At 33.0% G+C, this 14018-nt stretch overlaps 1 protein-coding gene across 1 annotated transcript; it reads left to right on the top strand.

Moving 5' to 3' along the window:
- The first annotated feature begins 565 nt into the window (after nt 1–565).
- Nucleotides 566–7257, top strand: LOC131844270 (uncharacterized). The gene is made up of 7 exons (XM_059193107.1): nt 566–676; nt 2008–2152; nt 3488–3624; nt 4902–4962; nt 5463–5559; nt 6277–6372; nt 6611–7257. The coding sequence occupies exons 1-7, from the start codon at nt 574–576 to the stop codon at nt 6683–6685; spliced, it is 714 nt and encodes a 237-aa protein (XP_059049090.1). The 5' UTR covers nt 566–573; the 3' UTR covers nt 6686–7257.
- Nucleotides 7258–14018: the final 6761 nt, after the last annotated feature.

Here is a 14018-nt window from a genome sequence, read left to right as displayed (position 1 = left end):
TTTTAGTTATATACATACATTGCGTATTAATTAATATAAAATTAATCAGGTAATATATAATTACTATATTTTATTTATTCTTTACTAGCTGTGCCCGCGGTTTCACACGCTTAAAATTTATAGCCATTATGTTATTCCGATGTATAAGCTATATAAAAGTTTCATCAAAATCCGTTAAGTAATTTTTAGGTGAAAGAGTAATAAACATCCATACTTACAAACTTTCGCGTTTATAATTGTATGATCTTATAGTTCTTAATCGGTTACCTATCATAAAATCAAAAAGTATGAAATACGAAGTATATTATTTTTGCATTAATTTTACGAACTACTAATATTTGATATGTGAAAGCTTTCCCTTTTTACCTTTCAACGACTAAACAACTAGTACGAAAGCAGACGAAGTCAAATGAAATAGATAGTATCAAATATTTATGCGTTTTCTCGTATTTCTCGTGAAATTGCGTTATTCACATGAATTGACCGCAAGCATTCCATATCACGGATTATTATACAAATTACTATTAATGTGATGTTAAATTTCTAACTTTATATTTGTAGAATACAAGAAATATGAAGACGTTTTATTGTTTGTTGTTTATGCTATGCTACGTGAAAGGGGTACCAGTCCATGTTGAAAATACAATAAGTCAAAATGAGGTCACACCATTAGCTTGTAAGTATTAGTAGGTACTCTAACACACTGCCTAACTTCCGTTAGCCGCGGGTACAATACAAACATTTGTATCTAGAGGGTATATATAAATTATGTCACATCATTTATAGTAGCTTTAGTCCCCCTCTGTCACAGTTGGTCACATTTGAATAGTCAAAATTTCTTGTTTTAATACTAAAATTGTAATGTGATGACACTAATGTAAGACTTTCTGAAACTGTGCGGTGAGAGGGTTCTAGATGTTTATTTATTTTTTACTTATTTTGGCTACTGATGCCCAATATGTATATATATATATATATATATATTTAGATTAACATGCATATGTTATAATAATATAAAATATAAGTCGTCCATCTGGTCACGGTACTGACGACGGCAATCTGCCAAGATTTACCATCCCTTTCGGTCACTAGTCCTCCTTCATGAAGGTGGGCAATATATTGGTGGCAATCCAAAGCCACAAACGCCATGAAACTGGCATTGTGACTGGACTCCAGCTGCAGCACCCTGAATGTCGGGTTGCGCCTGGTCCGTATATGGTTGACAATGTCCTGCTCCTATAATGTTTATTACACTAACTTTGTGAGATTCCCTTGTCCCCCTCTATGAGTATTGATTTGGGCGTTTTCCATGTATATTATACTAGCAACTCGCTTCGGCTTCGCACGGATTTACATGTATTATATGAACCTTCCTCTGGAATCACTCTATTTATCAAAATTTTTAAGATTTAAGCATACATAGCGACAGACAGCGAGAGCGACTTTGTTTTATACTATGTAATAATGATGATATGTATTTAAAACAATGGATTTCTATTTCTATGAGCTGTTTAGTCCCCGTAACATATGCTATGCTTATTTTAAAACTGATGGCATTGTGAGAATTGTTATGTAAGTGTGTTGAATTAATGTCGACTAATAACATAACTGCTGTACCATAATTTTCACGAGGTTTCTCTTGGTAAACTTCCATCGCGGTCATTTCTTGATGATATTACTACGCTGAGTTGTAATCCTCCACTGGTGCCCCGTTAACGGACTAAACTGTCAAGAACAGTCAGAATTGGTAATAAACTAGGCTGGATTTTTTTTCTTTTAAAAGCCACTTTATTTATATTGTATACTTATGCGTATTTACGTCTAACATTAAATGAAAAGCCCGTGCATGAACAACTATTGCCATGCATGTTTGTCACGAAAGAACATTTATATTAAAAAAGGCGAATTTGTGATCGTCGCTTCATCTATCAGGAGTCACTCTACTCTACTATGTTTGCTTAAAAACGACCAATATTTTTTTTAATGTTATTTATCTAAAAATTTCAGCATCACGAGTTCTAGAGGGTGTAATAAGGGAAATATTAGAATCTGTAAGGGATGTAATACTAAATGGTAACGAGGAAATCCCTGTCTTAGATCCTCTGGTGGTAGACCACTTGCATCTTGATGACGAGACGATTCCTCTTCCAGGGTAAGTTAAATCGATATTTAATATCCCTCAGAACTATTATTAAGGGGTTGGAATTAAAGTATTCTCTATAGAAATAATTTACAAAGGACCTTTACATGGGAATTGAAATATCTGTGTATATATATATGTATTGTATTTAAGTATTTGTATTAGTAGCTATGCTATACCTACTCATAGGGAGAGAAAGGAGATTGTTAGTAATGTGGACTGATGGTCATAATGCTAGCAATATACCATGTCAGGTTGACCTCCACGCGGTTCCCCCTGGAAACCATCGTTCCTTGTGAATTTGTCAAGATGATGTCAGGTCAGGGCTAACTGACCTGACATCATGCTCATCTTATCATCCACTGGTGCCCCGCCAGCGTAAACCGTTAGCGCAAGCGGGTGCAACATTCCATTATCATCCATAAAAAAAATACCTACTCATAATACAAGTTCTGCTTAGTTCTGCTCATTACTAATATTGTAAATTCGGTAGATTTAAATGAAATTTGGTACACAATTTACCAAGACCCTGAAAAAATACATGCTTCATTTTTAAAGCTAGAAGCTTGAAACTTATTTTTTACGCTGCTAATTAAATATAAATAAAGATGCCATTCAAAGTTTGTTAAAATTTTACCTTTGACGGGGTAAAATAAAATAGGGGATGAACTTTGAATGGTAATTCGTCATTTTAGAAACTTCTAGCTTCAATAAAAAAAAATATTCATTGGGTTAAATTAGTAAATATTTGTCAATTTTTACTAATTTAACCCAATTAAATTAAATTGTTTTAACTTGTTTTAACTTATGCGGACGAAGTCGCGGGTAGACGAACACAAAACAATAGATACATGTATTAGTTGATTGTAATTAGAGGCTTTAGCGAAATGTGGCATTTTGTATAGGTTAAAAATGGATATTTTCATCTTATTACGCTCCACTGTTGCTCCGGCAGGGGAAACTTTTAGCGCCGACGTGAACCCATTAAAAAATTTTGATATCTATACATCTATACATATCAATAAAATTGGAGTATCTGTTTGTAATATTGAAATAACCGTTTTTTTACTACATGCATATGAATATAAATACGGTACATACACTATATTAACATTTTTTACAATTTTTGTCTGTCTGTCTGTCTGTTTGATCCAGCTAATCTCTGAAATGGCTTGACCGATTTTGACGGGACTTTTTTTGGCAGGTAGTTGATGTAATAGAGAGTAACTTAGGCTACTTTTATTTTAGAAAAATAAAGTTAAATTCCACGCGGACGAAGTCGCGTGGAATTTAACTTTACAGCAGTACAGCTAATATTGTAATAAAATTAATTATGCATAATTACAGGGCACATGTAACGATTAATGACGGAACAGTGAAGAATCTAGGTCAGTTTGTCATTGACGATGTATCTGTTAATACGGTCGTCGTAGTAACCAACATTGCGATCGTTGGCCACATACCCGTCCTGGAAATTGAAGCTGGTAAGCGTCTTATATTTATCTTGACCAATTTTTAATTTATTTTTTACATCTATATTAATAATATAAAGAAGTACAGTTTGTTTGTTTCGTTTGTTCGGGGGAATATCCGGTTATGCATATACCGCTCCATAAGTCCTTCCGCGGGTTTGAAGTGCCAACTGCACTCGTTCCCTATCGGTGAAGCTGTTGGCTTCAGTTGGCCTATTCTAAAGTAGTCCAAATAAAGCGTCAACACGTTATTATGCAACGCCCTTGAGTCCACTCATGTGTTGCTATTCTGGAGGATTGATATGTCATGTATGTTACCTGTAATTTAGTGCTTTCTCTTCCCTTCGACTAAAACAAACCGTTTTTTTTGGGGTTTTGGGCTATTGTCAGGTCAGATTTGTAGCACTGCGACCTGCATAGATTTATTGTGCTCGATCTTTTTCAAAGGCAGTGAAGCCTAGACCCGTCAGAGATGAGAATTGAAGGATTCTTTGGAGTAATATTTTTTATTTTCTTAGGAGTATATGCTTTCCAAAGGAGATATTTCGTTTATGCATGAGTGAACTATAACTATATAGGATGTGTAGTGGCGTTTCCTCTTCTGCTTGCCAAAATCTGCAGATTGTTGTTAAGCTAAGGCCTAATTTTGCCAAGTGTTTATTCAATTTGCAGTAGGGCCGGCGCTAGAGTTCACAGCGCCCGCATGCAATTTTTATCGTAGCATCCCCTATTATTTTAATACTTTTTTAATTTAATACTGTTTCTTATCACTATAACTATATATAAAATTACAGAATTTTTTTTTATTACTATTTAAATCACTGGATTTAGTACACAAATAATTGGATATATGGTTTTAACATCTAATTCTGCATATTGCAGTATTCAGTGCGGTCCATAGATATATTGTATGTCATAGATGTATCACAGAACATGATGCGTATATTGTTTTTACTCAATAGCAATAGTCTATTACAATAGCGGTGCCCTCAGATTAAAGCCGTATTCATTAGGCGGATTTGGCCTTCAGCCGCCCCAGGTCCTCCCGCGTGTTTGGAGTGCCATTTGCACTCGCTGTAAAGGCCAGCTTCGGCTAACAGCATTAGAGGAGTCTGAAAAAATCGTTTTTTACACTAACGTCTAAGCCAATATATTTTTAGATTAAATAAGGAATAAAATATGTGTGTAATAAGGAATAATATATATAAACTGCTACTTTCAAACCGACACCAATGAATATCAATAATATTGAATATGTTTATCGTGACATTTATTTGTTTTTCTTTCAGTTAATTATGATCTATTTCTACCTGTAATGGGATATACCATTTTTGGCACTGGAGATTTTAAGTAAGTACACATTTTATAATAAACAATTTATGGATGCGAATCACTTAAATGCATTTTTACAATATTTTAGAACGTAGTATAGACAATTTAATTTGATTCTAACTTCAAACAACAGGGAGTTAAAATACAAATAAATACAATATTACTGGTAAAGTGTGACATTTATTGTCGACGAAATATTTGAAACACTTCCATACAATATATGTATATTGTATGGAAGTGTTTAAGCATGTAGTAAATAACGGTTATTTTAATATTACAAACAGACACTCCGATTTTATTTATATGTATGTAAAGATAAAAGATGTCCGTCTTTGTAATACAATCTATCCTTATATAAAATTTTATTAAGATACATGAAAAGGTATCAAACAAACAGACAGACAAAAAGGCATACAGAAGAACAGACAGACAGACATACTATAGCGTTTATAATATTACTATGTATGGGATTTGAGTTTTTGTGATATCAATTAATTTGCTTTTTTATTTTATTTCAGTATCAAACTAATCGAACCGAAACTGGATTTATTTGTTAGATATTCAGTGTCATCAGGCACAACAGCCGAGGTCAAAGTTAGTCTGGGTGCATTTGAGGTAGGTTAAATTTTGTGATGATGCATTCCATCATTTATCTACTAAGACAATGACATCATCATAACCGTTATGATCAGTAGTTATATTGAATATATCTGTAGAACGGTGCTGCTTCACAGCCTGCAAGTTTCCGACTTCGATTTGAGAATCGAATTTTATATAATTGGTACGGTCTGTATCAATTTATTATGGCCGACTCAGACCCCAAAGGGCGTTAGTTCTAATTAGGTAGATACTAAACATTTTGTGAGTTAATTGAAATAAATGAATCCTCGGCTGTGATAAATAAAAAACCAAAGTAATCTGAAAGACATTGGTAAGTTGCTTTTTGCGTCGGAGTCAAATTCATTCGACATTCGGGCATGTTAAGTGTTACATTCACCACGACGTCTTTTCATCGAAGTAGGTTTTATTTAGCGGAAGTCCATTTCATTACTTCATAGATTTATATTATTTTGTTTAATTCTACTACCATTAGCATGTGTGAGACTATATTTGTATTAATTGTATTAATCAATTCACTTCCATTATAATTAAGTTACATTGCCGTTTTCCAATACATGTAAATCATACAAACTTTCCAAATACTATCAATATACTTTCTTAAGTCAGTCCAATAAATTAGTTATATTTTTATGAGACATCGCCTTTGACTGCCCCAACTAAGAAATCTGTTATAAAGGTGTATATTCGTATTTATTGCAATTGTAATTTCAGCCTCAAATCAATGGATTATTCAATGACCAGGCTGCGAGCGACTTCGTGAATCTATTCCTGAAACTACTTGTCGAAGATCTCTTGGAAGTATATGAGGTATGGTGTACTACCGTCAGGTCGAAGTACATTCGAGCTAAGAACTGACAAGAAACTCAGCTCTTATTCTTTTCAACTGAACTTGCATACATGATTATAAATATGCATTTTCAAATTCAATTAGCAAAGTAAATAATTTAATCAGAGCCATAACCTAAACAGACGTGTTCCCACAAGTAGCACCCGTTCACTAGTATGGCAGATAACCCGAAAAAAAAATGATTTTATTATTTTACAGGATGACATCAATACTTTCTTGAGTGATCTTCTGAATGAAGTGCTCGACAACGCTTTGCCTGGTCTCTTGCCATAACTCGTTGGATGAAGTATCAACAATGTTTACAAGAAGAACTAAAATATATAAAGAGTTTAAGCAAAATAGTGCTGCAAGTAGATATTTTATCGTAACAGTCGTTACGGTGTTCTTCGCGTGAAATATAATCAATATATTTATTTAATTAACTTTAATTCAGATACTCTAAAAGGTACAAAAGGTAAAAAAGCAAATCTGGCAGATTTAATCGTATATTATAGTTTAGCCTAGTCTTATAAAGTTTTCTGCCAATCAATATACTAATATAAATGAGACAACATGCCATGAAATATATATAATAAACAAAATACAGATATATATATATAATAATACATACAATCTATATTATGCTCATCGTATCTTTCAGTAGATATTTTTTAATAACAATACGTGATATCTGATGTAAATATTGAATATTATTTCGGTTAGAGTTAATTTTTTTGCATTGGTCCCTGGACTATAAATAGAGAGGTTTCTAATGAATACACACAGTATGTAAGTACACTTACTCGTACATATGCTAATGTATGACTTATTACCAATTAGAATAAAAGTTTGCACTCACTTTGTAAATAGAAAATAAATAAAATAATAATTTTATCAAATTTTATGCTTTATTCACCTACCACTGAGAAAATAAATATTTAATTTTAAGAGGTGGCTTTACCCTTGTCTTAAATAAATATAAAAGAAATCTGTTGTTTGAAAGCTAGCCCAATATCAGACCAAAAATATTTACTGCCTACTAGCGACATCTATTAAACAGTTCTGAAAACTAAAAGCACATTTTGTTTGAGCAAATTTGCAGCATGAACGCAATGAATAGTGACTAACATAGATAGCATTGTTTATGATTTACTAGTAGCGCATCCGATATTTTATTTTCTTAAAATGAAATTCTATTGGACGACTGTGTTTTTGTGTACATAATAATGAGACTAAAATTTATGAGATGAGATTTCAAATACGGGAAATTTGAGGGACTCCTTTCCAAACCATAAACACTCACCTTTATTGCTATTACTCTGCCTGCTCATCCAAATTTGATTTGTACCTACTAATGCATTTGGATACTCTTCTTTACATAGTATAGAAAGTCCCTGCCACTGTCAGTTTTTTTCTAAATTAGGCAATGGATTTAAATCCAGTTTTGGGCAATAGATAGAGTGATTTAAGAGAAAGTGTATATGTATAATACATGTGTATTACAGGATTTTTTAAATGTATTATATTATACATTGGAATGGAATTGTGGTAGCGGTTTACGCTGGCGCGGCACCAGTGGGAGTTGATATGATCAGCATGAGGAAAAGTCAGTTATCCCAATGGTTTCCAGGGGGAATTGCTTGTCAACCTGGCATGGCTCATTACTGGCAAATGGTCATGATGGTTCATATTACTAACAATCCCTTTCCCTCCTGGGTGTGTACTCGTTTAAAGCAGAGATATTTTACGACAGTAATACTCTTTGCTCTAAAACCAGATAGTATTGCTTTCGGGCAAAATTTTAGTATAGAGTTTCTTTAAATCTACGCAGACAACGACGAAGGTTACAGTTAGTGATTAGTTTTGTTACCCGCTGTCCGTGTTTGGCTATGCGTAAAGAATGTTTGTTACGCAACGAACGCCACCTTATACCAACAAACCTGTTTTAATAGCGAATACCTTGCAAATTCAAACTCGTTATTTCAGGAATTCAGCTCACAGCAGTATAATGTTTTGTGTCGCCGCCATTGTCTCTCAAATATACGATGTACTTTTGAATTGTGATAATATTCTGCTCGTAATATTTTATTCATTATTTTGGTTATTTAAGTTATATGTTACTCACAGATGAATCACAGACAGAAATGCATATTATATTTATTATTATATTATATATTTCAAACAGTGAAAGAATTTCTCGAATAGATGGTTCCAGATTTTCTTTTCCTCATAATACATGTATTATGGGAATGTTTTTGATCTATTTGTTATTTTGTATAAAAAAGTAAAGTTTCTCATCTGGTCTATCATCTGGTGGTGGTGAAATCATGAATGATTAAAAATATGTTTATTTGAAAAAATGCGATGGCATTTTTATATGATGATATAGTATATTAAAATGAAAGCAAAGTTTACTTTCTCTGAATTGGTTTCTGGAAGCCTTAGTTCTTTTTTACTGGTTAGCAGTTGAACGATTCGTCCCAGTCGCATCGTTTATTATAAACTCTACGAGGGGTGACCCCTCCCTACTGGGGGTAGTAACTTGTAGACCTAGCTCATATTAGAGTTCTAATGTATAGTAGAAAGGAAATGATAGAGTTTTTTTACTTGTAATAGGTACATAATTGTAATTTCTTATTTCTATTGTAATGATATTTTGTGACTTGTATCTCATATGCTAATTGAGTTTGTAATCTATGGTTGTTTCTATGAATATATATATAATTCTCATTATTAATAGCGGGTTTTAGGACTATCTGATTTCAGAATAGTTAGTATGCTAGACAAGGGCCAAACTAAAGAATAATAATTATAACTATTCTGAGGGGCTTTTAATGACCCCTTGAAAAGCTCTGAGTGGTTTTTGAATTTTACTCGATTGAGAGACTTTTCATAAAGTGTTATAGATAAAAATAAATATTTTAGGCATAGAATTGATTATAGTAAATTATAAAGAGTATTAAAAAGTGTTCCACATATATACAAATCAATTTGATAATAAATTCAGATTTTGTTTATTAAAAAAGATATGAATTGATCAATTTAGGTTTCTCGTCGTACAGGTACCTAACCTTTTTGAAAATAGAAAGATATCGCGTCTGATCTATTCACTTGATCTTACATTTTCTTACCATAACACAGTGAGGTTGTTTTAGAAATTTATATATATTTATTCGGGACAGTCCGGCTTTTATGCCGCGTTATCTTGGTTAACACGCTGCCCAAATATTGGGTTTACATAAACATATAATATTATCTACTTCAACATTTACGAAACAAAATTTTATGAGATATATATGAAAAATAATATCATAACTCAAATGGAGTTATGATATTATTTTTCATATATATATATATGAATTTGTTTTATTTTTTGTTATACTTCTAACATTGCATTATTGTAACATTGCATTTTTTTCTCTATTTTATAAAATCTAAACAAAACGGCGTGCAAAGGGGTCGTCAAAAGTTGAAAATCAGTATGATCCAGTTTATCAACTTCAATTTTCTGAAATAGGATGTATTTAACTCCTCATTTGTTTGTAAGTCATATAAAGAAGATCACTTTATAATTAGATTTTAACGATCTCGGTGGTATAGCGGTCTAGCATACCGCTTTACGTCCGATGCTCGCGGGTTCGATTCCTCGCACGGCACAGCAAACATTTATATTCATGAGTATGATTGTTTGTATCGGTCTGGGTGTTTTCTATGTATAATATATATAGTATTTACGATTACGATTTACGAAAAAAAAAATGTATTTCTATCAGTTATCTAGTACGCATAACACAAGCTTAAGCTAGCTTAACTTGGGTCTAGATGGCGTTGTGTGAATTGTCCTGAGATTATTATTATTATAATAATGAACTAAGACATTATACCTCTGTACCTTAAGACTTCACTGCCTTATCTCACCCTTTAACGTAAACACATATTAAAATCAAACTGCTTGTCGGCTGAAATAGGAAACTCAGATACCCACGCAGACGACTTTCTACAAAGTCTAATAAAGTGGCAAGTTTATAATATCTTAGATGTTTAGTTTCCTCGAAGTATTTATTAAAAGCGCTACTATGTTGATATCCACGGTGATCAGCGGTTTAGCATACCATTTTACATCTGCTGATCGCGGATTCACGTGCTCGCAAGTACCAACATTTGTATTCATAAGTGTGAGTGTTTGTATTATTTGGATGTTTTCTACGTTTATTACGTATGTACTTACAAAAGGACATCTTTTACTCAGAACTTGAGAAAGGCAAGCGGAAGCATGGCGGACAACTCCTCAGGTACAAAGATGTGCTGAAGCAACACATGAAGTAGTGCGACATGAATCCTTCGCTGTGCGAGCAGCAGGCTGCCGGACGGCCGGAGTGAGGAGCGTTTGTTAAATCTAGCGTCAAGGCTTAAAATCAGCGGCTCCTTGAGCTGGATCCCAGACGCGTCGAGCTGAAAGCCCGACCACCCGCGGGTGTCAGCTATGATTATGTGAGCGGTGTGCTCTCATGGCCGCAATGTGCGAGGATTGTTACAAACAAAATTGGGTACATAAGTCACATGCGAGCACATCAATGGCAAAATCAGAGTTGAAGATAGTCGCCGTGGAAATCGGCCGGGATTACATCACCATCATTTACGAAAAAATATAACTGAATATTCATATCAGTTAAAATGTTAAGCCATAACACAAGCTCTGTTAAGCTCGAGGCTAGATGGCGCTATCTGAATTGTCTAGGTTTATTATTATTGCTAGTGGTCACTCAATGATCGAAATTCTATCGTTATTAATTGTAATTATAAGGTTGAATATTACTAAGGTTTTATTGTCAATGACTTTACTTCTGGTACTAATGGTAGTATGTGAAATGTTTGTTTTATTCATGTAACGTGTTCTTTACGCATAATTTTAAGCAAATATTAACATTCTGCATTTCTTCTCTACATAAACTACAAATATGCAATTAGAGAATTTCATACTCCTCCATCCGCGTAATTATCGTAAAAAGGGGTATAAAGTTTTTGTTTCACTTATCAATTATGGTGACTAAATTTATTTAGTTAAAAATATAGCAAGTAATCGAAAAAGTCGTTTTTTTAAAATCGGTTAAAGACATATCTGTGCAGGGAACCCTTTTAGTATCCAATTCATTCTGTAATGGCAAAATGGTATGTTCGACACTGAATGGCCACTTCATATGAACCTTTATTCGGTCGAGTGCACATGGTTAGGGGATTGATGGTTTGGATTCCGTGACAAAATAATTAATTAATATATATACAGATATATATAAAGTTATAAATATATATATTTATAACAAACCATGAATTGAATTATAAAATGAAGCCTTGACGGCTTCGGTGGTGATGCGTTTTAGTATACAATTCTGGCCGCGGGTTCGATTCCTCGCACAGTACAAACATTTGAATTTGAGAAAAACAGCGTTATAAATATTTTTGTGTAAAAAAAGATCATTAACTTTTGTTATTTTAAGATAAATAGTTTAGTAGTCGTGCTTATAACAACAAAAAACTATAAATATAAACACTAAAAATGACAATTTTTATCTGTGTTGTTCTATTTATATAGTTAGGAGCATTAAGTTTTTTAAAACCCTAACGGAACTTTCAAGAAAAGAGATTTTTGCTCCTTAAAAAAGCTGAAAACTTAAATGCAATTCCCTAGGAGTTGCGAGTGCTCATGGGCAGCAGTAATTACTTACCATCAGCAAGTTTGCTCCCTATGGTATAAAAAAACTCTATCCACGATATTAATTATCCCCACCCCCAATATCATTACATTTTATCAGAAATATATAGATACGGAACTCTATTAACTTTCGTGTTGGACAAGCCATTGTGCACGTCTTTACCTATTTTTTTATAAGGTTAGCTTTATTACGTACATTTGTTATTTGTATGCGGCGCAGATGTACCGGTTCGCCATGAAATTGGTTTATCATTCGAAGGCGAATTAATCTCTGGGATTATGTTCAAAAATCTTGACGGAATTGTCGAGGGCGCAAAGGCCCAGTGGTTTAAAATCCTTAATTAAACCCGTAGGGTAATGAGTTCTAATCATCCAGATTCAAAATCATTATAATAATCATCCAGAGACCAAAAAACTTTGTCATTTTATTGATTGACTCTCTTCTATTAGATAGAAGGAAATATCTGTCTTTCCACCAGAAAGATAGATATATCCTTCTAACTCATATAAAATAATAATATCTAGTGTCATTGTGTTTGTAACAAAACTCTACTGAAACAGCTTGATTGTTTCTATCTGTGATATATCTGATCTGAAATATTTTATGTCTGAAAAATAGTTTAACTATTTTTCATACCCCTAAGTGTCCACCCAAAATTTTAATTTATTATTAGTACAAAATCTTTTATTTTATGATTCGCTATTAAACAAAACATGCAGTCTTAAATATTCACCCTTCTACCATGAACCCCTATATTTTTAATACAATTATTAATATTTTAGTAATTTTTTAAACAACAAATGATATCTATGTATTTACATGAATTGCTTAATTAAGCCGCCGTCTAATACCAAGCTAAGTAGTGTAGCTTGGGATCAGACGGCGCTGTGTGAATTGTCCAGGGTTATTATTATTATAATAATTATTAAATATATTAAGTAATATACAAGTTAATATTCCATTATTATGGATAAGTATGTCAAAGTCAAGTGTGAAGAAGTGATTTCGGAATGCCAACTACCAACTCCCAACAGTAAAAGTCTGAATTCACGAAAATACTTTACTTAAGTACATTATGAGATATTTTCGCCAAAACTGCATGACGTATTTTATTTGATTGTTTTTTTTCAAGCGTCGAATACCATACTCTCTCATCCTACAGACTGCTCTACCCAATAATATGGATTGTACATTCTTTTTAATGGTGACTGTCTGTTATTTTTGTAATCTTTCGAACTAATATGGTATATGTCATTGATCAAATAACTTTTGTTTCGTTTTTGGTTTCAATTTATTACAACTCTGTAATAAATATACAATCTAACAGATATTGCACATCTTACAACACAAGTGACGTTAAAAAAATAGATTTTAATAAGGTACGAACAGAGTCTGGTAGATAAGGTAGTCTCATACACGAATCACTCACTCACTTACGAATAAATTATGTTACAAACACACAGGTTATTTCTGGTTGACCGCCTGAAATAGAATCCTTACCTGAAATGGGTTTCACCAACGGAGTACCCGTAACGTGTCCCTTAAGGTCTTATTACACGGAGCGGAAAATGAACATACCCTGGAGGAAAAGTAAGGCAATCATATATTCTTTTTAATTTTTCAACGGAACTGGAAAACTAGCTGATGATCTATCTGATAGAAAATGGTAAGACACAAAAAGGATGTACCTCTAATTCTTGTACGTTCTCTTACATCTATTTTTAGAAATAAGAATGTTTGCTTTTACAGATTTTATGTGTAATACCTAATCATACAGTTTCACTTGCATTTTTTAACTTTGACACAGCGCCATTTGGTCTCAAGCTAAGCAGAGCTTGGTTATCGGTAACTACTAAACAACTGATAGAAATACTTAAACACTTTTTTTGTAAATAAATAGTATATGTCGAAAAACA

Source organism: Achroia grisella, unplaced genomic scaffold (genome assembly GCF_030625045.1).
Source record: "Achroia grisella isolate CSIRO2021 unplaced genomic scaffold, CSIRO_AGI_Agris_v1 utg402, whole genome shotgun sequence".
Taxonomy (NCBI): Eukaryota; Metazoa; Arthropoda; class Insecta; order Lepidoptera; family Pyralidae; genus Achroia; species Achroia grisella.
The sequence above is the reverse complement of the archived record's forward strand: the minus strand, read 5'-3'. Positions and strand labels throughout refer to the sequence as shown.

Coding starts and splice junctions, on each gene's coding strand:
- LOC131844270 (XM_059193107.1), top strand. CDS start 574: ATGAAGACGTTTTATTGTTTGTTGTTTATGCTATGCTACGTGAAAGGG. Junction 677..2,007: donor TGAGGTCACACCATTAGCTT/GTAAGTATTAGT, acceptor TAAAAATTTCAG/CATCACGAGTTCTAGAGGGT. Junction 5,560..6,276: donor TTAGTCTGGGTGCATTTGAG/GTAGGTTAAATT, acceptor TTGTAATTTCAG/CCTCAAATCAATGGATTATT.